The sequence below is a fragment of the Neopsephotus bourkii genome, unplaced genomic scaffold (genome assembly GCF_033783945.1).
Source record: "Neopsephotus bourkii isolate Nb327-2 ecotype Australia unplaced genomic scaffold, CSIRO-AGI_Nbou_v1 NB_1358, whole genome shotgun sequence".
Taxonomy (NCBI): domain Eukaryota; kingdom Metazoa; phylum Chordata; class Aves; order Psittaciformes; family Psittacidae; genus Neopsephotus; species Neopsephotus bourkii.
Window position 1 is genome coordinate 338,531 of NW_026901837.1, and position 26,384 is coordinate 364,914.

At 36.4% G+C, this 26,384-nt stretch overlaps 1 protein-coding gene across 1 annotated transcript in view; it reads left to right on the forward strand.

The window, feature by feature from the left end:
* Positions 1-25,865, forward strand: part of LOC133219500 (uncharacterized) — a 199,967-nt gene extending 174,102 nt beyond the window's left edge. Inside the window, 1 exon segment of the mRNA XM_061366858.1 lies at positions 25,371-25,865. Within this exon segment, the coding sequence (XP_061222842.1) occupies positions 25,371-25,465 (95 nt within the window). The 3' untranslated portion in view covers positions 25,466-25,865.
* Positions 25,866-26,384: the final 519 nt, after the last annotated feature.

Genomic DNA, 26,384 nt, shown 5'->3' on the forward strand with positions numbered 1-26,384 from the left:
CCAGCTCCTTCAGGACCTGCAGATGGATTTCATCAGGTAGCATGGACTTACTTATGTTCAGATTCTTAAGATGGTCTAGAACCATATCTTGTCCTACATTGGTCTTCATTCTTGCAGTCCCTGCATCTGCCTTCCAAAAGTCTTCAGTGTACTTCTGTTACTCATGAGGTTTTGCAGAGCATTGCATGTTTTTCATTTCAGGAGTTAAGCAGGCTAATAAGAGACTCCAGTGACACCGTTGTGAATCATAGTAATGTTACAGCAAATGACTACTCAAGGCTATTTCACATTTTTTCAGAGAAACGAGGATGAGAATAGTATTTGTTCTTTTAGGGGCAATAAGGTCTGAGTAATACAGAATCCCTCAAAATCATTTATAATAGGAATTCTTATTCCACATGAATCTCTTCTTACATACTCCAAACCTGTTTCTATTCATCCCGTTGATCAGTATGTTCTGCTACACCATCTGGGAACTTGTCATTTCAGATCATGTCTTGTTATTTAAAAGTTGCGTACACAAATTACAAATAGCATCATATAATACCTTAAATTATTGCTAACGTACTCTATGTATGTCTGTGAAGATTCTTCACAATGGTCAAGTCATAGAATCATAGAATCATAGATATCTTAACATAGATGTTATAGTGATTCTCAGTTCCTGTTTTTGTTTTGGTTTTTTTGTTTGTTTGTTGTTTTTTTTTGTTGTTTCTCACTCCATTTTACTTTTTCCTTATTTTACAGAAATGTGTTTTTAAGAACTCACTCATTACTCACAAACATGTTCTATGTGACCATACTAGAAAACGTCTCCTCTTTTTTAAGAGCATAGCTGTGTATTTTTATAATTCAGAAATGGAGTTGGTTCTTGAATTCCGTATCCTAAAAATTGGCTGTGTTTAACCTTAAAATTCTTTTTACACCCCATGAGAATTTTATCAGAATGAGGTTTGTAATCAACTTCAACTTTAGTGAGAAAACAGAACCTGTCTTTAAGCTTTTAGAAGTATAATCACTAGAAAAAAAATGAAAATCATATGCTCAATTTTATTTCTTAAAGTGTATTTGGAATGTGACATCACTGATAATGAAACATCACTGATGAATATCTTTTCTGATTTACAGTATTCTAAAATTCAGGATATAGGAATTTTTCTCAATTAATGGCATATCAATTACCTATCAGAATTCTATGCTTTGTGTATTTTCATCTCTATCTTTTCAAAAGTTTTGAAAGAGTGGAGAGCTATGAGGCAGCAATGCTTCAGAAGTTTAATTTTCTTTTTATCTTTCTAAACAAAAACAAATATATCAATCCATCCTTCAAAATATATATGGAGGATTTAAAACTGATTAAAACAAACAATATAGAATTTATGCCACATAATTCTTCCTCTTTGACAGATTGAGTTTCTCTCTACGACAGCCAAAAATAATGCCGTGAAGAGTGTGATCAGTAAGGTTTGCAGTAAATAGATTTGGAAAAGTCTATGAAAAACATATGCACAAAACAGAGCTCTTAAAAGAAAAATTAGCTGCCAAAATTTAAGTGGATACATTATTCGGTACTGAAAAGCTGATTCTGTTTTGCTTTGGTTTGATTTGTTTTTCAGTTTAGCTATTTGTTTAAAGTTTAACATGTTGACTAACTTAGAATTGAAAAGAAAATATGTATCCAACATTAACAAAGCTAAAAGAGTGTTTTGGTGTTGTATGCAAATGCTGAATTCTGAGAAAAGCAATTAGTTTTTGTTGGTACCAGAATTAAAACTATGTAGTTTCCTTGTTTATATACACTGAGTGACTTTGAATCTGTGCTTGAGGTTGGATGAGCTCATAACCTCTAGGGTGCAAACACTGAATAGTCTTTTCCTTTGGGAATCTGTAATGATACAGTACTTTGCAGAATTTCTGGTGGTTGATATATTTTGACATAATGCTTTTAGCCTTTATTTCTGTGAATATGGTAAAAATGGTCATTCTGTCTACTTCAGCAATATTTTTGTGATCTCATAAAATATAACCTCAAATTTTTCTGTCAAAATTCTCCATGTTCAAAACTGATTAGAAAAAAATAACTTGTAAGTTTATTTTCTTATAAAAACACCTGAAAATAAAAGTAGTAACAAATGAAGAAGAACAGAGGGGCAGGAGGAATGGGGAAAGAGGGAGATTTTATTGCAGCCTTTTGGCATTATAAAGAGGAAATATGGATTGATTGCCTAAGTAACTCTTCATGTTAAAATTAAAAAAAAAAAAATCATCATTTCATTATCTTCTTTTAGTTACTTCTTTTCTGGACATTTTGGAGCCTTCAACACATAAGGATGAAAATGTCTTGAATTAAATTATCAGCTGGTGTTTGGATGCAATGCAGTATTTTAAAAGCAGCCTTATTTTGCAATAATATAGAAATAGTATCTCCTGTTGTTCAAGAAAATGTCTCTTCCATATTCATAGAATAGCTGATTAAAATACACTTACTACCCCATAAAACAGCTTAAGCATTTTTAAAACACTGCCTGGTGGGGGAAAAAAAAAGACAACCAAATAAAAAAATAACCACTAGCATTAGAAGTGTAGACTACTATTTCAGGAAAGTTGACATGTCAATCATATATTCTTGATGATAGCTTATGATTATTCATATTTTGCTATGATTTAAAGCATGGATTATGTCTTATCATTAAATATAAAGCAAAAGTTTTTATTTCTGCCAGTAACATTTAGTGTAAGTAATCTATAGTTAAAGTCGCAACTAGTGTGAAGACAAAACAATGGCTTAGAAGCAAAGTCATGTTAAGGGAAGGAAAACATTTTATTCTGTCAAGCTGTAGTTTCAGGATATCTTTCATCAAGAATGACATATTGCCGTGTTTCAATACCTCTGTACTGGAATTTTTTATCAGAATACAACAAAATAATCTTGGTAGTATTTGGGGACTTTTTTTTTTTGCCATTTCTGTTTTTATTATGTCTTGGTTTTGGCTGAGCTAGAGTTAATTTTCTTCATAGTAGCTAGTATGGGTCTATGTTTTGAATTTGTGCTGGAAACAGTGTTGATAATGCACTGATGTTTTAGTTATTGCTGAACAGTGCTTGCAGAACATGAAGGCCTTTTCCATTTCTCACATTACTCCACCAGCAAGTTGGCCACTGGGAGGGGAGAAAGATGGAACAGATGATCCCAACTCACCAAACAGATGTCCCATATTATATGTCATCATGCTCAGCATTAAAAGGTCCTGGAAAAGGGAGGAAGGGAGCGAATGTTCAGACCTAGGGCATTTGTCTTCCTAATAAAGCACTACATGTGATGGAGGCCTGCTTTCCTAGAGATGAATAAGCATCTGCCTGCCAAAGAGAATATTTTGCTTTGCTTGGGCACTCAGCTATTGCTTTACATACTAAACGGTCTTGACCTCAACTCAAAAGTTTTCACTTTTCCCCTTCTGGTTCTCTCCCCGATGCCACTGTGGGAAAATGAGCGAGTGGCTGTAAGATGCTGAGCTGCCTACCATGGGTAAACCAGAGCAGGCTATTAAGATTACAGGGTTAGAAAACCAGAACTCTAGTAGGTGGCCTAAAAACTCAAGGAAAATTGTACTTTCTCTGCTCCAAGTGAATAGTGGTATTGGACAGTTGTTACAGCAAAATTTTCATCCTCCAGTACTCTGAAAATATTTTGACCTTTCCTATTGTGAGAGAGAGCACTTGCTGTTCCAAGAGAGAACTTGCAGTTCCAAGTTTAAAATTGTCTTTAATATTCACTATAGTCATAGCATAAAAAATAAGGTTGTTTATATGATATTATATAAATTATTATATTTGTATTGTATGCATCTTTGGGAAATGGTTTTTATACAAAGATATTAGACAGATTAATAAATCTTCATGTGTTTCAAATGTTTGGGCTGCTAACCAATATACCAGACTTTATAAACCAGCTAAGGTTAATGGCAAAAAAGACCTACATAGTCACCTAGCACAGTCTGCTCTTTAATTGAGATGAGCTCTGTATAGCCTCATTTCAGTGAAGGTCAAATGATGGTCATATTTCCCTTGGGTGGCTTTTTCACATTCTAATCAATTGAATTAAACAGAATCTGTGTATGAATATTCCAACAACAATCTCCCCTTCTTCTCCCCCCCTCCCCCATGTTTTATCATATTCCTAGTTAAAAATTACAGTACTTTTGGTTGGAATAATTATTAAATATTTAGTATAATAATTCTAATGGTTCACTTTGTTGCTTCTAAGCATATATTTTTAGAATGTCAGCCAAAAAAATAAAACTAAGCCTCTTTTTTTCTATTTTAGCATTAGATAAAATCTTATTTTCAAATAGAAAACTTTTCTCAGAATGGAATAACTTTGATCAATTAAGAAAAATACTCTTTGGCTACTGTTCAGCCATTAGTTTTGCTTCAACAAGAACTGAAGCACTTACAAGCTGATTTGTAACTTGTTATCCTTACCTTAAGGAAATACCTCCTTGGTCCCATATTGTTTATTTCTTTTTAGATTTCCACAAACATTCTTTCCTGAACATGTCAACAACTGGAGATGTCTCATTACCTTTCAGAAGTGCTTGAAAAGATGAATTTAGAAAGTAGGTTTGGTGTTCTTATCATATGTAATCAATTCTCACTATTTTACTAAGGTCATTCTCTTTATTGACATTTTTTAAGAATATTATCTAAATTAATTTGAGAGAGAAGGTTATAAAGATTTTCAAAATGTATCTTAAAAACAGTATACTTTAAGTAGACCCTTTTACAAAGTTCAAAATCTTATGTCCCCTGTGAGAAATGGGTAAGTGAACCAAAATGCAAGGAAAAAAAGCAACCAAATAGAAAGAACTGATGGACAGAAATAAATGGCATGATAACATTAAAAAAAATTGAATTTTCTCATTTTAAATTGTGTTTTAGCCAAGTTTAATGCTGTCTGTCCTGTGTATATTTGCCCATTTTTTCTGCTTTCAAATCTTAGGAAGGTTTGTGTTAGAAAGCTTTATTGACTTTTGTTTTTCATTTCATATTATTTTGATCTTGATACCTCAGTATCATTACGTCGGGTTTTTTTTTTTAATCAACATACAGCTAGGGAGGAAATGATAGGATCATATAATGCTGCTAAAATCTGATAATGCCATATGATCTAAAAATTTATTCATAAGCCCCAGTCTGTCTGTTCCCAAACCATTACTATAAGCAAGATATGCAGAAGAACACAGTTGGAAATTCAAAAGAAGTTTAGCTGTTCAACTAGCTGAGATAATAACTGTTGAAGTTTTGATCTTAGAGTTTGATCAAATTTTTTGTCACACTGAAATTTGCAATGAACAAATTCAATTCATTGGTAGCTATATCAGTAATTAAAATAACCCAACCAACCAACCAAACAAACAAATAAACAAAAAAAAAACAAAAAAAAAACCCCAACAAATTAAAGCATTATTCTTCCCAGAAATGTAACACTTTTTCTAGCTTTAAGTATCTAGAACTCTTTCTAATTTTTCTTTACTATAGTAAGCTTCTATTGCGCTATAAGTAGAGGCTAATGTTGAGGCAAAGAGCTTTCATCTTTGAAATCCAGAATTCTATCGGATCTGGTATTTAAAAGAAATATTATTAAGACCTGTCACATTCAATACTAGTTCAGATATCTTGAAACTTTCTACTTGTTTTGTTGTGCTCTTTCCTACCTTGTAAAGATACAATTTAATTTAATCAATGCAAAATTTAACAATTAAAACCAAAGCTGGTAACCGTTCCATGAATTCTCAAAGTACCTGTTATAGAAGACTATCAAAGCATTTCATACAAATTCATAGGAAAAAAAAGGAAAATTAGTGGTCAGTGTTTATGATTTTGAGAGAACTTAATGAACCCATATGCATTTTGTATATCTGGTTTCAAATTATTAATGATATTAATCAAATGAAGAGACAGTTTAAATTAAAATTTTAATGGTTTCAAAATTAAAATTTAAAATATATATATTTAAATCAAAATCTAACATATATACAAACTCAATGATTCTCCAGTAAATATGAAACTGGATACTAATAGGGCTTTTACACCATTTCTTTCAAAATCGTGACTGCAATGTTGTATTGGTTTCCTTCATCAAAGTTATTTGTGGGTACCATGAATGAAAATACACAGATCCTGTAGTTATTGTTAGAATTTATGGTCACTGTCTAAATCCAGAATTTAAGAACTGTCTCTCCTGCCTTTTCTATTTATATTTCTAGATGGTCTTATAAGATGATTCTTTGTTCTGCAAGTTGCAATTCTGTTTCTGTACAACATGCAGAGATCCACACCAGGGTAAATTTAAATATATTTCAGGTTAAAGTCATATTTGATGAGATCCAGAAACTGCAATCCCCAAGGGTCTAATCCGATAATCTTGCTTTGAGAGAAAAGGAGAATTTGCTCAGGAGGCTGTGTCATCAAAAAGGTTGTATGAACTCTGGAGAAGTAAATAGTACTAAAGCACTGCTATTACAGAGAGCAGGAATGTTAATTTTTATCAAGCTAGACAATAACGAAAAGGGATCCTGGCTGTAGCTTCTGAATTAAAAAAATCATATAATAAAATTCATAAAATAACAGGAAATTTAGTATTCTAGCCTTTACTCAGGGCTGTTTACATATTTTGCATGAAATATCATTGAATAAAAGCTGAATTAATTTTGGAAATGGGATAGTATGTTTGCAATGCACTACTGAAGGTATTAGATTAGAAGAGAGAAATGTTAAAACTGAGATAACATGACCATGCTACTGCTAAGAGCATAACCTATATCTTGATGACACTTCCGCATTTCTATATAAGCTATTGCAATAATTTAATCATAGCGCTTTCAGGGAAGTTTCTGCAGTATCAGATTCTTTTGGTCTGTTACCCTTTTTGCCCATGTGGAGAAGCTATATGTGTAGTTTAGTGTTCTAATGTTGCTGAGTTTGTTTTTCTTTACTTTGTATCATACTCTTGTTTCACAGAAGTAAAGGCAAAGAAGTGCAGCATGTCTTCAAAAAGAAGGAATTTTACCAGACTACTATACTAATTCATGGAAGAAATGGTTCTGTCACTGAAAAGACTTAAATTTCCACTTACAAAAGTGATTTTTTTTTTTTTTCTTTTCTTCCTGGTGATTGATCTGGGCTAATCCCAGATCTTAATCCTAGTGTCCTCTCCTCTGCTCTCCTCTCCTTTTCTGTTTGTGGCTTTCCTTTGGAGGTTGATTCTGGTTTGTTTTGCAAAAATACCAGGGCTTTTGAAGAGGTACTCAGGTGCTGGATATAGCAGCATAGATAATTACAGGACCAACACTCAAAGGCAGCTTGCATCTGGCTCAGAATTAAAATGTGTCCCAAGAGTGCATCCTTGAATCAAGACATGGAGCATAACCATTAAGAGAATATCATAACCTGGGTGTTTGCATAAGTAGTGCCAACATGAACCTTTATCTACCCAGTTCCTTTTCTAGCATTGAGTGCACACATCCACTTTTGTCCTTACATTTTGGATTATATGAGGTCATAGTCTGAAGGGAAAAGCATGGTCATGCTCCAACTTTTTTTCTGATAAAATACCTACAGAGCAGAGCTGGGAGCACAGGCAAAAGAGTTATGACTAACTTTTACTTCAGTCAAGTGTTTTTTCAAACACAGACTCAAAACCTGCTGGGAGAATAGAGTCTGTAGAGTCATTTTGGAACTAGCACTGTGCCAGGATAGGTCCAACATAGACCTGAAAAATCTGGATAGTTCATGTATCCCTCTGTCATTCTCTCTTGTTTTGTCTCTTTTTCTCTTAGGGATTTGATTTTGTTACTTTTATCAGTATGTCAACCATGGCAACTGTGTTCAATATCGTCATTTGTTTTGCACAGAAAAACAGTCATTCATTTTTCTAGATAAAATCTACCCAGTGCATGGATTTTTTTAACTATTTGGGCCTGGTTTATAAGATTTTTTTTTTTTTTTTGACAGATGTATTAAGTGGGACACCTCAGACCAAAAATATATACGTACTGCTTTCATATACATTTGAATTAGTCATCACAGCTTCTTTGTATAGCTAATGGAAGGAAATAGGCATTCCTAACACACGAATCACTTTATGTAAATGTCTAAAATAGGTCAGATGAATCATGTCCTAGAAATGTCTATCTATTCATTGTCTGTAAAGACTGGATAGCATTCCTAGTTCAGATGTAGATTACTAAGTTAAATTAGATGAGAATTCTCCATAGAATCTTTGAAATAAAAAAAAAAAATTAAATAGCTGTAACTACCTGCTTCTACACCTACCTTTCATCCATGATCCCAGATGAAAATGTCAGTTACCCAAAATTTAGGCTTGCAAATCTGAAGTCCTTTTCTCATACCATTGACTCATGTGCCAGGTGACATTTCACTCATCACCATTACCTGTTCTGAACTGGAAATTCAGAAGAGAAATAAACTGCCAGTAAAGCTGAGGAAACAGGTTTTTAATGCATAATTAAATACATGCACAGTTTGTATATGGAAGTATTATAATGTAAGTACTCTACTACGTACTACAGCATTAAATACAGGGTACACCCAACCATTGCTTTTGGATTAATTTATTGTATTATGTTTTATGCAGGTAGAAAGATAGCTATTTACAAAAATGGAGTAGTATGCATTTAAATAATGTTCCTAAAATTATTTATCATAAAAATGCATATTTCTAAATCACAAATATATGCTTTCCCATTGCTATCCCAAATCTCACATAAGAACTTTTCAAATTCAGCCTGCAAATGTTTAGTCTATGCACAACTGAAAATGAGTAGCTGGAATACTCTGTATGTCTTCCTCCACCTCTCCCCCCAAGAAACCATGTTATGTACATAACTCTGATATATAGCAGATAGCAGTGAAATGAATGCCTTCAAGTAAATGAACTTCTATGGACTTGAAGAAAATTACTTCAAAAGGGGCTTCTAGCAGAAAGCTCCGTGCTGCCAGTCATTAAAAATGAACTTCAAAGGACTCATAGATGCTGTATATAAATGAATATTACTCTATAGAATTATTTGATCCATATTCCACAGAGGACAAATATGGGACATGAATAAGTCATTGCCAATCTTAAGATTTCACTTCACTGCATTCATAGCTGTAATCCACCTGCTTCTTACCTACTTATGCATCATTTATGTGTTATTTATTTCAGTCACTTTGGGGAGTTATAACTTTATTACAGCATTCTTATTCTACCTCTGAGAAATATGATGTGTTTTAATTTGAGGAAAAGTATATTAATATATAGTTTTTATTTTGTGCTCCATACCTTTGTTAGTCACAGTAACTAATTACCCACCGAAGCAGAAAATAAAGCAGTCTGGATCTGTTTTATAATAAATAGTATCAGATTATGGCCAGAGGCCAGAGTAGAAAGAGTTTGTTCAATAATAAGGTCGGTTCATTAAACATTAGAGTATTGTGTTCTCTCCCAGAGTTGCATGTTGATTTCATATAGAGTAATCATTTTTGTTTCCGTAAATACATGTTCCTATAAAATGTGGGATTGACATTTTATATACAATCATCAATATTCACATGAGGGAAAAATACTGCTGCCTTTGAAAAGTTAATCTGTGCAACTGTAAGTACCTATGAATTACTAAATTCAAGAGGAGGAAAGGAGTGGGGAAAAGATTGGTATTGTTTACATCCGTCTTGTGACAGAGCATCAGCTAATATATACAGTTAGCAGAATTTACACCATCATTTTTACTCCCTTTTCAGGTTGCATTGCTTAAAAGTGTGATGGTAAACAGTTCTCTGATTTTGAAACCAGGCTTCAGTTGGATATTTTTATGTTGCTTTATTATGTACAGTTCATATTTTTTCATGCCCTTTGAAACAAATTATGGTCATTGCATATGCATGGATAACTAGCAGCACATTCAGTTCCCCCTGAGTTAATCTGAGCCAACTAAGAGTTATTTTCTGAGAGGTGCCAGGCTTCATATATGAGCTAACTGTAGAAGGAGCTGAGATCGACTGTTCCATAGTTAGATTACTGATGATTAGCTTTAAAAATCAAATGTTCTTCTCAAACTTTATTTAATAGTATTTCACACAATTAGTTTCCACTTCTGCTGGTCTGCCACATACTTGTCTGACAACTTTCTTCTGTGAAGAACGGTTTCCATGATGCTTTTTGCAAAGTGATTTGGAAGAAGCATACAGTATATTTTAAATGTTATATTTGCCAAATCATCGTTGCAACTATGTCACAACAACCTTTTACAATGACTGTACTAAATGAATGAAGCTCATAACAACTTGCATACTAGTTACTGTATTTAGAAAAGAAAAATATACTAACATATTTACTTGGTGGTAACTAAAGACAGTCAAAGTTCTAAAGCAATAGAACTGTTAACTTCAAACTTTGTTAGAATTCAGAATTTTAAAAAAAGTTCTGTAAAATTATGTTTCAGAATTACCAGTCCATATGTTGTTTTAAATCCAAGGCATATAACCCATGCAAGGTATCCTGGAGCATCTGCTGCCTCCTTCCCCTGCAGTAACAAGCCAGAAATCCTCATCTCATCAGCTGAGCTCGGTTTCTGATGTAGGCTCAGGGTAGCAGAAGAAGAAGCAAAGTTTCACATTTGGTATGTTTCCAGACATCGGTGGTTCTTCCACCATGGTAAGCACATGCCTTGGCAGGTTGGTGGGAGTGTGATATCATCAGTATGCCAGGCCTCCCCATAGTTGTATTTCAGCCATTGTCCTTCATACCAAAGAGGCTTTAACCACTTGGTTTGCTTAACTGCAGCACGTTCCACACTCATGAATAACCTGGGCAATAGTGTCCATTGTTAAGTCCACCCCTCTACTGCGCCTCGAGCCCATCTATGTGTTGCATCTCTGCCCTGGTGGCCTGAGGTGCCATGGGCCCACCGAGCCAAAAAATAATTCACCCTTATGTTGCCGATCTTGGTCCATCTGAGCCACTTCAATCTTGGCAGCTGTATCCACCTGTTGGTTGTTCTGGTGTTCCTCAGTGGCCTGACTTGGGTGCATGGGCATCTACATGGTGTACCTTCACCACCAGGTTCTGCACCCAGGCAGCAATATCTTGCCACAGTGCAGCAGCCCAGATGGGCTCCCCTTTGCGTTGGCAGTTGCTCTGTTTCCATTGAGGCAACCACACCCACAGGACATTTGCCATCATCCATGAGTCAGTATAGAGGTAAAGTACTGGCCACTTTTTCCATTCAGCAATGTCCAGGGCTAGCTGGATGGCTTTCACCTTGGCAAACTGACTCAATTCACCCTCTCTTTCAGCAGTTTGCAACTTGTCATTGGGGACTCCATACAGCTGCCTTCCATCTCTGGCACTTTTCTACAGTACGGCAGGATCCATCAGTAAACAAGGCATATTCATATTCACTTTCTAACAGTTTATTATATGGTGTGGTCTTTTCAGCATGCATAACCTCCTCCTCTGATGACATTTCAAAATCTTTGCCCTCTGGCCAGTCCACGATGACTTCTAGGATTCCTAAATGACTGAGATTTCCTATTCGAACTCATTGTGTAATTAGTGCAGCCACTTACTCCATGTAGCATTGGTTGCACGATGTGTAGAGGTGACCCTGCCTTTGAACATCCAGCCCAGCATGGGCACCAGGGGTGCCAGGAGGAGATGTGCTTCAGTGCCAATCACTTCTGAAGCAGCTTGAACCCCTTCATAGGCTGACCATATCTCTTTCTCAGTTGGGGTGTATCTGGCCTCAGATCCTTTGTATTCCCCGACTCCAAAAGCCAAGAGGTCTACTTCAATTTTCCCTGGAGCTGCCAGGGCCTCCAGGTAGGACCATGCTCCCCAGCTGCGGTGTAGAGTACATTTTTTACTTCTGGCCTGGTCCGAACTGGTCCAAGGGCCACTGCATGAACTGTCACTCATTTAATTTGTTCAAAGCCTTGTTGTTGCTCAGGGCCCCATTTAAAATCATTCTTCTTCTGGGCCATGTGATAGAGAGGGTTTACAATCAGACTGTAATTTGGGATGTGCATTCTCCAGAACTCCAGAGCATCCAAGAAAGCTTGAGTTTCTTCCTTATTAGTTGGTGGATACATTGCTGTTATCTTGTTGATCACATCTGCGGGGATCTGGCAATGTCCATCTTGTCATTTTTTTCCCCAAAATTGAATCTCCTGTGCAGGTCCCTTGCCCTTAGTCCATTTTATGGCAAAACTGGTTTTTAGCAGGATTTGGATTATTTTCCTCCCTTTCACAAAGACTTCTTCTGCTGTATCACCTCACACAATAATGTCACCAATGTATTGAAGGTGTTCTGGACCTTGCCCCTGTTCCAGCACAGTCTGGATCAGTCCATGGCAGATGGTAGGGCTGTGTTTCCACCCCTGGGGCAGTCAGTTCCAAGTGTACTGGATGCCCCTCCAAGTAAAAGTGAACTGTGGCCTGAACGCTTCTGCCAAAGGAATTGAGAAAAATGCATTGGCAGTATCAGTTGTGGCATACCACTTGACTGCCTATGACTCCAGTTCATATTAAAGTTCTAGCATGTCTGGTAAGGCAGCACTCAATGGTGGTGTGACTTAATTCAGTCCAACTTGTCACTCAGTCTTAATATTCTGAATGTCTAATCATGACTTATACCAGCAGTCATACACTGTGACAGTAAATACGGGCAAAGACAGCCAGACCTCGTGTAAGCCTGCTTTGGTAGTAGCATACCTAGAATCTAACAAAAGAAATAAATATAAATCTACTACATGACGAGTCACAGGAATAAGCAAGAGATGGATTAGGTTAGTGTCTGTTTGTTCTGCCCTCTGGCCTATCTCAGTTTAGAAAGCATAAACTAATAATTTTTTACAAAATCTATTTAGTGAATGTGAAACATTATTTTTTGTGTTAACGTGGCAAAGCAAACATGTATGCTCCAACATTTTGACTACACTTATGATAATTGTATTTCCATTGTCAAGAAACCTGGTTTAAGTGAATATTTTTTTTACCTTTTCAGCTGTTGTGCGTGAAATCTTGGCTTTACATATTGTGGGAGGAGGTTATTTCCGCATGTTACTACCAATATATATATGAACTGTTTTTTTCTTATTCAGCATTAATTATTTAAGTTAGTTGCCTGTCCTGAATTACTTAGCTAGGCAATTTCTGAAGTCATATAGCAACACTAAAGAGGTAATTTATCAGCCTATGATTGATATGAAAATTGGATGAGCTATATTTTCCTCTTGAATCACTTAATTTTCTTCATTAATCATAAAGAATATATAGACAATACAAGAAAACTTTGTGAGATGATTATGAGCTTTACTGTTGAAGTAAAAAGGAGACATGAGGAAATGGAAATATAGAAATATACTTTACTATTAAGGAGAAAATTGTTTTAGGAAGATGCTTTTACAATGGACTTGGAAAAGAGCTTTTGTAAAACAGGAATGTGTGTAAGTGGACAGTGGCACCAACACCAATCAGAATATACAGGGATATCTATTTACAAATCCCTCTACTTCACCATAAAAGGGGAGATCTCCTTCAGAAGTCCAAAAGATAGTTTAAAGAAAGGCAATTGTAGGAATGAAATGTAAAAAAATTATTAACTTACTGTGGATTTTCTGGTAATGCAAGCTACTTCTTTATCTACAAAATACTTTTGCAGGTATCAGGTAAGGAGAGAATAAATAACATCATGATGGGCTTAAAGACATAGCTCAATGGATTAACTGTACAGAAGAATGATGTTTAGAAAAGGTTGTGAATCTCCCTGTCTTGGAAAATAAGATTTATCTTTACTGTTAGAATGTAAAAGAACCTGGTTCTGAGAACCAGCTGAAAGTGTCAAAATAAATGGTGGATTACACCAAGTGTTCTGTGTTTCACTTGGTGATGACAGACAATAACAAACCAAGTTGTTTGGGGTTTTTTTTGTTCTTGTTTTTTGTTTATTTGTTTTGGGGTTTTTTTGCTTGGTTTGGTTTGTTTGAGTTTTTATTATTAAGAAGAAAATATATAAAGAGAAGATCAAAGGGTGGGTGGAAAAAAAAAAAGAAAAAGAAAAATATCGAGGGCTATTGTTAGGACAGTTTGTTAAAACATTGCTAGAGCACTTCTCCCACAATAGAGGATCAGAAGATACATCTCAGATGCACCAGAGATGAAGGCACATACATGGTAGACATGCCTCTGGGCCTGGTAGGAGGATTATACCTTTATGGAGTGGTACTGGGAAGAAACAGAGATAATCCACAGCTACAGAAATAGCACTAGAGTCTTATGTGGGGAACTGACTCAAATGGAATTGATATAATTGTCAAAGGAAAAGATAGCTATAGAGTGTCAGTATTGAGCAAAAAGTGGTTTTAGATTACAATTTTCAGCAGCAAAGCAATCAAATATATTGCTACTAGATGTCCAAGATTTTTTTGGCTAGTTGTAATTTATTACATAGTTGCTAACAATCAACCTGAAGGCAAAGAAAACAATAATAAATTATTCTGATTGATGCAAGGTTTGAATGGAAATGTCCCCACCATAATGCAATCTATCTTAATGCAGAAATTTGTAAAAAGGACTTGAAAAATATCCAGAAATATTTAAAAGAATATTTTTGTTGTCTATGAATTGTCAGATGTGGACAAACATTAGAATGATTCCTTTTTCAAGCAAGCTGTTTTGGCAGAAATATTTCCACTATCAAAAATATTATTTGCACGTTGAAAGAGAGTCATAAAGTATTTATTATTTTTTTTTATTATTATTACACTTTGTACAACAATGGGTAGTAAGGCAACACCTGTTTGAGGTGAAAAGTCATCTACGTGTTAACAGCCTCTTCCAATCCAAGAAACCGGCAGCCAGTCCTAAATTGCAAAATATCAGTACCACCCAGAATAAAAAGCAAAAGATCAGAAATATTCGTCAAAATCAATAGCAAGATTTTCATACAAAGAGACATAATAAGAATGTATGGTGAGGTATCATGGAAATCTTAAACAACAATATACTTTTGAATTCCTAATGAACACTTTTGGAATGTGCAAAGAAGGAAAATTATCCCAAAATAAAATAATCTTTTAATGTATTTTCAGAGAATTAACATTCTTGGCCAAATTAAATGACTGATATAGTAATATATGTTGCATTCTGCCATAATATGAAAAAGCAAAGATTCCAAGAAACACTGACATATCTCAATGTGGTTGTTGAATCTATAGTTCATGCTACTTGTGAACAATTCTTTGCTGTAGTTATGTCCCACCAAAGAAGAAAAACTTTCTTGAGATTTCAAAGTGTATCACCCTCATCTAGAATTCAGATCTATTTTATTAAAGCTCTCAAAAAAAAACCACCCTAGGGATTATAAAGAAAAACTTTTTAGTGACAATTGATTCCTTTATTACATGGGAAGAGTGTTTTCAAATTAATTTTTCCAAAATAATAATATCAACAGACTTCAAAGTTTTAGCTGAGAAAACTATGCCCAGAACATGCTCTAAATGTTATGGAATCAGACAACTGTACCCACTTTGTAAAGGCAATTACTAAAATAATTTGTAGAACACATGAAATCAAGGAACAATTTAAAAAATCCTACCATGTGCACAGAGGCAAGCAAGAAGAGAGGAGTAATAGACCATTAAGAATTCACTACAGAGGGTTGCGAGTGCTGTTGAAGGAAAAGCATGGGATAAAAGTATTCTCTTGATCTTGATGGTCTTATGAACAACACATAGAATTTCCACTGGATTTTCTTGACTGAAAGTGATATTGAGGGAAACAAAATGAGGCTACCAAAAATGTGATATGCATTGATATCTCATGAAATGCAGGTGTTAAACAGAAAAGGGATTTCTGTTCAATGAAAAATATTAAGGGCACAAATTTACTGGCAAATACTTGTTCCTCGTTAGCACTTATATGTGAACAACATAATAGTAGAATAGGGAATATGCTTTCATTTCCCATTGTAAATGAACATATAAAACTTGGTTAAGCTTTAACCGTAACATTTTGGTATATGAAACAACCCAAGTTATAAGCAAAGATCTGAAATGAGTTTGAACAAAATCTAAACTGTATACGTTAGGACCTTAGAGAGTGGTGGTATTGTGTTTGAACTCACCACTTAAGTTAGAAAAGACCCTTAAGAACATCAAATCTAACTATTAAACCAACACTGCCAAGTCCACCACTAAAACACGTCCCTAAGCACCTCACATATACATCTGTTAACTACCTCCAAAGATGCTGACTCCACCAATGCCCTGGGCAGCTTGTTCCAGTGCTTGACAACCCTTTCAGTGAAGAAATTTTTCTTAATACACAATCTAAGCCTCTCTTGATGCTGTTTTCTTTTGTTCTACCAGTTGTTACTTGGTAGAAGACATCAACACTCGCTTTGCTACAACCTCTTTTCAGATAATTGTAGAGATCTATAAGGTCTTCCCTAAGCTTCCTTTTCTCTAGGCTAAACAACCCCAATTCCCTCAGCTGCTCCTCATACAACTTCACCAGCTTTGTTGTTCTTTGGACCTGCTTCAGAACCTCAATGTCTTTCTTGTAGCACAACAAATGACTTCTAGAAATATACAGGTTTATGGGGAAAAATAATTTTATTCTAATTAGGAATATTAGAATATATTGTGTTCTGCCACAATATGAGAATGCAAAATTTCCAAGAAACACTGAAATACCTTAACATGGTGTTGAAACTATAGTTTCAGTTGCCTGTTTCTGCAGAGAACTGAACGAACTGCAGGATGTAAAATTAAACAGGTTTCCCCTGTCTAAATACTCCAGAGAAGTAATTTAGTTATAAATCCTCATTAAAGAACAAGACAGATCTGTTTTGAAGCAGTAGATAGATAACCCGTGTGGATAGTAGGTCATATGGAATCTATAGGTAGTTGAAAATACCAGCTAGATGCAGTAAAAAAAAAAAAAAAAAAAGACGGGGAGAACTGACAGTTAGCCAAATCTCCAGGTAGACAGTCTGCCCAGGAAAGCTGTGGCTGCCCCATCTCTGAAAGTATTCAAAGCCAGTCTGGATGGGGCTTTGAGCAGTCTGATTTAGTGGAAGGTGTCCTTGCCTATGGCAGTGGGGTTGGAACTAAATTATCAAATTATCTTTAAGGTCCCTTCCAACTCAAACCATTCTGTGACTATTAGCTCCGATACCAATGAACATTTCCCTGCCACCTTTTTTCCCTTCTTCTTCATCTCCTGGCCAAACTAGGAAAACTAAAGCCATAATTTTTTTCACACTCTTTTATTGCATGCTGGTAGAATGTCCACAAACCAGTACAATAGCAAAGGTATATAACGACTGGATGTCATTCATTCAAATTGCAATTTCCTTCATCATAAAAAGTAATGGCAAGAAGAGCAGGAGACCCTGAGAAAGTTATCATGACAGTCCTTTAGTATCACATAAGTCTAGACCATCCTCGCAGCTTACCAGACAAGCTGGTGACACTGTAGTGCTGAAAGTCTTGCTGACTAGAAGATAACATTCATTGATCTCCCCTCACATACTGAGCTAGCAATTTAATTTAATTGTAGAAGTCCATTAGGTTAGTCAAGCAAGATTTTTTTCTTCATAGATCCATGTTGACTATTCCAAATCACCTTTTTGATGTCTGCAAAAGAAAAACAACCCAGGATTATTTCTTCCATCACAACCCCAGGATCTCAGGTTCAGCTGACCAGCCTGTAGTTCCCCAGATCCCCCTTTTTGTTTTTCTTGAAGATAGGAATGACATTTGCTTTCTTCTAGTCTTCAATCATTCCATGGGATTCCTGAAAAGGCTAAGATTTTTTCTTCTATTAGCCTTTTTCCCTCCCTTAGGGTCCTGAACTCCACCCCTTCACAGCCATGGCAGCAAAGCCTGCCTCCAACTTTCACATCCGACACTCTTGAGATTAAAAGGAAGCCTAGACATTGCCTTTAAAAGTAGAAAAATATTTCAGGTTACTGTGTATCTAACTAGATGATAACTCAGCATTTCTCAAATACAGTTTTTATTCTGTAGATTTAAAAAAAGTATATGTATAGTGTGCCCATAGATACACTTGTAAATAAATGCACTTTCACAGTGTCTAAGAAAGCCTAAAAGAGATTTTCATAAGCAAAGCATTTACTATGTCTTTATTGCCCTAGGAATGTTAAGAAATGTATATAAATGGAAAAAAAAAAGACCAAGCCCCAAACTAATGGATTATGGCACTAGTATTTGCTGCCTTCAACACAATTTTGATACGTGCTGCATTCAAACTTACGCACAAACAATGGAAAAGTTATTAAAAATGCTATGCATGATCACAGAGATAGTGTTAATCTGGAAGAATGCGAAATATACTTTATAAATATAAATAAAGTATTTACATTTCTTACAAATATCTGGCCAAAAATTCTTGTGTGTTTCATGTAATAAGACTCCTTGACTTAGACTGGCCCATTAATTTATATTCAATATTATATATCAGAATTATGACCTTGTTCTCTCTCATTTCAAGTCTTAGATTGAAGCATAAATTTATGTTGATTGAATACGCTTTCTCTGTATAACATGAGCTACCCTTACAAGCCTTATTGTCAGAATTTAGTATAACCTTTAATGCAATTCTGGAACAATCAGAGAGAGAGACATACACTACTGCATTAAAATAAAATCTAAAAAAGCCACAGTGGTTGCATTAGTATGATGAGTAACTTCTAGAGAAACAGGAAGAGACTGCTAGTTTTTTGAATACTGCCAAGAGTATTTTCCTCTTAGCATTTCCAGAAGGGAAGAGGCCACAGCCTTCATAAAATATATCCTGTTTGTTTTTGTTTAAAAATGAACAAAGACTAGAATAAGAAATATCTGCTACTGCTATTGTCAAGAAATATTTCTTCTGCGCTTCTTTATATGCCTAACATTTTTGAGGAGATTTTTTTGTCTGTCATGGCATACTGTTGTGCCTTTTCATGATAAATAAATATTAATAAGTATTTATTCTCATTCACTGAGCACACCTTTATAGTGATCAAAGCTTTCTCAATGATGATGGAGTCAAAAAGAACATTCAGGCAGATGCACTTATCGTTTATGTCAAGTCAATTCAAAAGGCTTTTCATCCCTTATCTCTGCCATGACTCAAACTGCCCTTGCCCACAGCAGAAATAAGGTTGTCAAACTGAATTTTCAAATTCATCAGTTTAAAACCTCTTTTTAGGGCACTCAGTTATCTGTATTGAATTAATTATACAAACACATAGATCTGTGCTTTATCTACAGTCTTAACAGACTGGAAACAGGTGGACAAGGTGGCTTCTGACCTTTGGTACATTTGCTGCAGCAGTTCTAGAAAATAATTGCCTTTATATTTTATTTCTTCTCCAGACACTATGTGCTTGGCTGCAAAATGATCAGTTGTGTTTACACCCACCATTAAGTCTGATAAGGGTGAAATACATTAACAAATATTTCAAAAATTTAAAATGTGATGTAGAGGGTTGATATTGTTTGGATGTCAGGTGCTCACCAAGCCTCTCTATCGCTCCCTTCTCAGCAGGACATGGAGGGCAGAAAATAAGGGAGGGAAAAAACCCTGGGGTTTAAAATGAAACAAAAGCAAAGGCTGCACATGGAATCAAAGGAAAACAAACAATTTATTCTCTACTACCCATTAGCAAGCGATGTCCAACCACTTCCCAGGAAGTGGGGCTTTAGTACATGTAGTGGTTTCTCCAGAAGACAAACACTGTAATTAGTGAATGCTTCCACATGCCTTCCTCCTCCTTTCTCTTAGCTTTTATTGCTGAACAGACATCACACAGTACAGAATATCCCTTTGGTCAGTTTGGGTCATCTGTCCTGGCTATGTCTCCTTCCAAGATATTGCCCGTCTCCAGCCTACTCCTGAGGGGAGGATGTGGAGAGACAGGCTTGAGGCCATGTGAGCACTGCTCAGCAGCAGCCAAAATGCTGGTGTGTTATGACACCTTTCTAGCTACCAATAAAAAGCACAGAACTATGAGGGCTGCTGTGGGGAGCAGTAACTCCATCTTAGCCACACCAAATACATGCAGTTTTACTTTTAAGAATGCATTCTTTAATACAAAAAGAAGAAAGAACAGCTTTCATATCACCTCAGATTCACTAGACTTATTTGAGTAACACAAAAAAAAGACTGAAATATTTTCCTTTAACTTTTATATAAAGTAAGGTATCATAGAATGGTTTGGATTGGAAAGGACCTTAAAGATCATCTAGTTCCAGCCCCATTGCCATTGGCAGGGACACCCTTCACTAGAACAGGTTGCTCTAAGCTCCTTCCAACGTGACCATATTTTGACATGGTAGTTCCACTGTAAGAAGTCCATGGAGGTTAGAGATGGTTAACTCCCACCTCATATTTCAGTCCATCATAAAATTCATCAGTCACCCTCCATGGGGATCAGTTCCCTTGAAAGTAATCTGTCTGCAATAAGCTGTCAAAAGGTAGCTTTCAAAATGAACATTATGGAATTTTACACTTCCCTAACTGAATGTAGTGAGACTCTAGTGATAACATGACAGAGGATTTGGCATTTTCCTTGTTGATATTTGAACTTTCATTAATTAGTTTTCTTGTTCTTTATTGGTGCTCAGTACCTCCACCTCCCCAACCACGCCACCCCTACCCACTCCCCACCCCCCCAATAAGAAGAAGGTATGTAGGACAGACAAAATGTTCAGGATAATATATTTCAGAATAAATTGTTCTACTAGATTGAATACAGCCACCACAAGTAACAAAGTTGTTTGAACTCTGCTTTGATTTCTGAGGCATAGCATCAGAAATTATTAATAACATAACATCATGAGAACAAGAAGAAAAGAGGGATTTCATACCCAGATCCTATTTTCCTTGCTCTCTTTTGATTTGAGCTGAATACATTTTGTCCCCTTATTATATTATGTAAATTGTTCCAATTGACATAACACTATGTAAACTCTGCCATTTTTCTTCCCATTTTGAAGGGGATCAGTTATTAAAGAAATAAAATAAAACATTGTGGAAGCAAATTATGTACTAGGGTTGCCCATGAAAAAGATTTTAACATATTTAGAAAAGCAGGTAAAATTGATTCTTCCAACACAAAGTCTTAAGACCATAAAATCATTTAGTCATCTTGATCTATTAGGTATGAAGGAAATTTAGAACAGGTGAAATGGTGCTGTGGTAGCACCTTTGCCAACAGGCAGATGCCCACCCTGCCTCTCTCTCACTCACCTTTTCAACAGGACAGGGGGGAAAAATAGGGTGTAAAAGATTGTGGGTAGACATAAAGACACAGAGATTAAATAAAACTTACCATCACAGGCAAAACAGATCTGACTGGGGGAAAATTAATTTCCTTTATTGACAACTAAAATATAGTAGGATAGTAAGAAACAAAGACAGAAACTAAACTACGTTTCCCACATTCCCCCTTCCAAGGCTCAACTTCAGTCCTTCCTTCCTGACTCCTCTTCCTCCTGCCTTAACCCCAAGTGGCACAGAGGAGGTAGAGCATCAGGAGTTGCAGTCAGCCCATGACAGTTACTCTCTGAAGCGCCTTCCTTTTCAGACTTCTCCCCTGCTCCAGCATGAGGTCCTCTGCACGCTGCAGGGAAACACCTGCCCCACTAGAATCTCTTCTAAAACTTCCACAGGCTGTAATAAAATCTCTCCTCCAGTGCATTGAGCCCCCACCACAAAAACCTTGCAGCCTACACCCAGTGCAGGTGCAAAACAACATTTGTCTGACCATTGCTGTAATGTCACTGGGCACTGTTCTCAGAACTCGTACCAACATCCTGATTTTTGCTCTTTTTCCAGAATGTACGCATGGATACACACTTGTACAACATGAGTTAGAGTTAGGAAAAGGCTCCGCACTCTTTACCTGTAGTTTTAAATATATTTTACTCACAATTTGTTACATGACTTAACAAAGTTTAGTCAATACTTTTACTTAGTCATCTGTTTAAGCCCAGCCATAACTCAAACGTGCAGTTGCTCTCTCACTCCCCAGCTTCCTTCCCCCCTGGCTCCCGGAGAGATGGGGAGGAAAATTGAAAGAATGTGACTCCCACGGGTCGAGGTAAGAACAGTCCAGTAACTAAGGTATAACACAAATCACTGCTGCTACCACCAATAATAATAATGATAAGGGAAATAAGAAGGGAAGAGAATACAACCGCTCACCACCTGCCGATCGACACCCAGCCTTACCTGAGCAGTGATATACCTCTTCTGCGTAACTGCTCCCAGTTTATATACTTGTCATGATGTGCTGTGATATGGAATACTTCTTTGGCTAGTTTGGGTCAGGTGTTCTGTCTTTGCTTCCTCACGGCTTCCCTCTCCTCCCTGGCAGAGCATGAGACTCAGAAAAGTCCTTGGTCAGAGCAAACATTACTGAGAAGTAAGTAAAAACATCGGTGTTAACAGCGCTGTTCCCAGGCTGAAAGTCAAAAACGCAGCACTGCACCAGCTACTAAAAAGAATAATGACTGCTACTGCTGAACCCAGGACATCATTTCTCCAGCTTAAATTTTCATTTTATATTTACATTTCATTTACTTTTCCATTTTGCAGGATTTCACAATAAAGTTCAGCTGATCTATCATGACCATCCTAACTTTATGCAGCTTAAATAGTTTGTGCTTGTGTCCTTGATATTGTTTAAAGAATTCCCTAAGCACTTTTATCCCATGTATTTTCCATAGAAACTTCTACACTGGTTCTCTTACTACTTGAATTTTTCTTTGGAATCCTTTTTTCTCTTCTTCCCCCTTCTTACACTGCAAGATATAGACTCTATATGGTCATTGCCATCTTAGTTGCTTTTGCATTCCCACCAATAGAATAATGCCAGAAAGAAAACACTTCTGAGACCCTATCTACACATTGATGTCAAAGGAATTATCCTCAGTGTCCTATCACCCTATCAGGTCCAGGATACAATGTCCTTTACTATAGCTTTATAGTATCTCTTATTATACAGCTATAGATCAGCAGTCTAGAGGGATCCTTCTGACATCTGTATATAGGTTTTAACCATAAATACATACTCTATATATCTCCATTAAAATAAAAAATAAACAAAAAAAAAGAACCCCATCCAAATTTAATTTGGAATTTCAAATTTACCCACAACTCTAGGCATTTCTCCATAGTCTATAAAGATGAAATTTTCTTTTGTATTTTACAGGAAAGCTTTTAAAACAAAATATAAATATCTGCTACTGACAGTCTTTTTTCTCTGAAAATTGAACTAATACAAATGTAACCAGTTTTGTAAGCTTGACATGCTTGGGGTTTTGCATTTGAAATATTCTCACAAGCAGAAATGATGTTTTCAAAATGCTTTCAGTTTTTAATATTTGAGTAAACTAACATGTTGCTTGATTTTAAAGTTAAAATTACATGACAGATTTTTCCATAATTTCACATTCCTAAATGTACTGGAAATGTATTCACTAGAAACAAAATGAAAACTGTAAAGAACATCTCTTTATGTGAGAAGAAAAATAAGTTCTAATACATAACCTTTCCCTCTGTCTGAAGAAATTTCCCAGGCCTTTTCTATTACACCCTTCTATTCCTAAAATAATGAATAAACCTAGAGAATAACTTTTTTTTCATAGCTCAAACATAAAAATTACCTCCTTCAAAACATTTTCAGAAACAAGCTGAATATTTTAAGTAGGTAAAAATAGTTATCCCAGTCAAGACACTGGAAATGTGTACAAACTATGTCCAGATTTAGAAGATGAGCATGAGGTAGACACTGACAGCAAAGATCACCCTTGAGGATATTTATAAGAAAATCTATCATCTGTAAAACTGAAATGATAATAGCCATTAACTATGAGGAATGCATTCCTTGTCATTTTTCCAAAAGAGAAAATGCCTTTACTAAAAAAATAAACTGTGATTGTCAAGCGGAAAAAAAATAAAAAAACCCCTACCAAACTAACAACACAAAAAAACCCATCACACCTAAAAGCAAAAAAAAAACCCCAAAACACAGAAACCTAAATGACATTCTTATCATTGACAAGCGTAGTGACTAAGAAGATTTTAACCGACTAGCATAGTGCGACAGTTTAAAAAGCTATTGTATGTTACTGTCTAAGCATCTGTTTATGAAATGGGATTAACTCTTTCTTTTGTACAGTAAAAAAAAAAAAAAAAGGGTATTCACAGTAAGAAAGCTTTTTGACCTGGGTTCAGCAGTAGCAGTCGTTTTTCTCCTTAGTAGCTGGTGCAGTGCTGTGTTTTTGACTTTCAGCCTAGGAACACTGCTGTTAACACCAATGTTTTTAGTTACTTCTCAGTAATGTTTGCTCTGACCAAGGACTTTCTGAGTCTCATGCTCTGCCAGGGAGGAGAGGGAAGCCATGAGGAAGCAAAGACAGAACACCTGACCCAAACTAGCCAAAGAAGTATTCCATACCACAGCATGTCATGCCCAGTATATAAACTGGGGGCTGTTACGTGGAAGGGCTAGATCACTGCTCAGGTAAGGCTGCATATCGATCGACAGATGGTGAGCGGTTTTATTCTCTTCCCTTCTTATTTCCCTTATCATTATTATTATTGATGGTAGCAGTAATGATTTGTGTGATACCTTAGTTACTGGACTGTTCTTACCTCAACCCGTGGGAGTCACATTCTTTTGATTCTCCTCCCCATCTCTCAGGGAGCAGGGGGGGAGGGGAAGTGGTCAGTGGGAGTGAGCCAGCAGTTGTGTGATTCCGGGTTGCCGGCTGGGCTTAAACCATGACAGTTCTTTGTTGCACCCAGCGTGGGGCACGAAGGGTTGAGATAATGACAGATATGACTGGAGTGTATCTAATTGTATTTGTGATAAGCATTAATTGTTTTGGATTAATAGTCACTCGTCACAATGCTGATTTATTGGCTCTCAAAGTTGTTGCTCTTGATCTCACAGTTTCAGCATGTCGTACCTTACTTACAGCCGGTACCTTACAGCTGGTATTTGTTATGTTAGTGTTTATTGTCTGGGGCCCTTGGACTAAGGTTCTTGTTTCATTGTACTTTATGGTAGTGACTTGCAATACAATAGAATCATTGATCATGAAACTGATCTGGCTTGCATTCCCAGTGTGGTCAACATCTCTATACTTTGGGAGGTATATAGTAGAAGTGCTTAGCAATTGCACATTTTTTTCCCCTCCTCAGGTGATCAACCTATGAAGGAGACATTCCTTTACATTCCCAGTCCCCCTACCAGACTATTTACAGCATCATTTGAGAGTTGAAGGTTTTGAATGGCCTTTGGGTACCCTTGAGACCTGCCTGCTGATTGTGATGGGGATCAGCATGTTGGTACACATACAGAGTGTGTTTTACCCATGACCATTTCATCTGATTTCAAAAGTTAAACAGAGTTAGGTTTGTGTCTTGTCTAGGGTTAGATGATTATATAAGAGGACCAAGAATTTTTTTCCTGAAGCTGGACAGTCATGAGTGACAAGGTGTGTGGGAGAGTATGGGCAAGTATATAGGCCAGTGGGCCCCTCCAGTGCTTTGGAACTTCACCACTGAACAAGGGCAAAATCCAGAAAAATTAGTAAAACACTTAAATAAGGTGTGTTGTCATCCTGGTCATACCAGAGATGGTCAAATCATGGCAACGTGCTGGGGCTTGGCCTATGCTTACAGAGCCCTGTTCAACACAACCCAGCATCTCCAAAGGGAAAAAAATGTCTCTGGATCTGATGGCAAAGCAACAGACAATGCAGCTACTCCCACTCCAAACACACAGCAGCCACACCAACCCTAGAGACAAGTACAGCAGCTACTCAAACTCTGACTGCAACAGATAACACAGCTACTCTAACTCCAAGTACAGCAACTACACCAACCCTAGCGACAAGTACAGCAGCTACCCAAACTCTGAATACAGCAGGCAATGCAGCTAATCCAATTCCAAGAACAGCAACTACACCAACTCCAGGAACAAGTACAGCAGCTAGTCAAATCCTGACAGCAACAGACAACACAGCTGCTGGTGCTACTCAAACCCCAAACACAGCACGCACCAACCCTGACAACAGATACTGCATCTGCTCCAACCACAGTGACAATCACTGAAGCTAAACCAGAGGACCAATTCATGCCAATATTGGTTGCCCCTGTACGCAAGTGGAAAAGCAAAAAAGAAGCACAAAAACCAATTCGTATAGTGAAGAAAGATGAAGAAACAATGCACTTACTACCCAGAACAGCATCTGATCAGGAGTTATTAGTATGTGAATCAGAGGAAGAAGAAGAA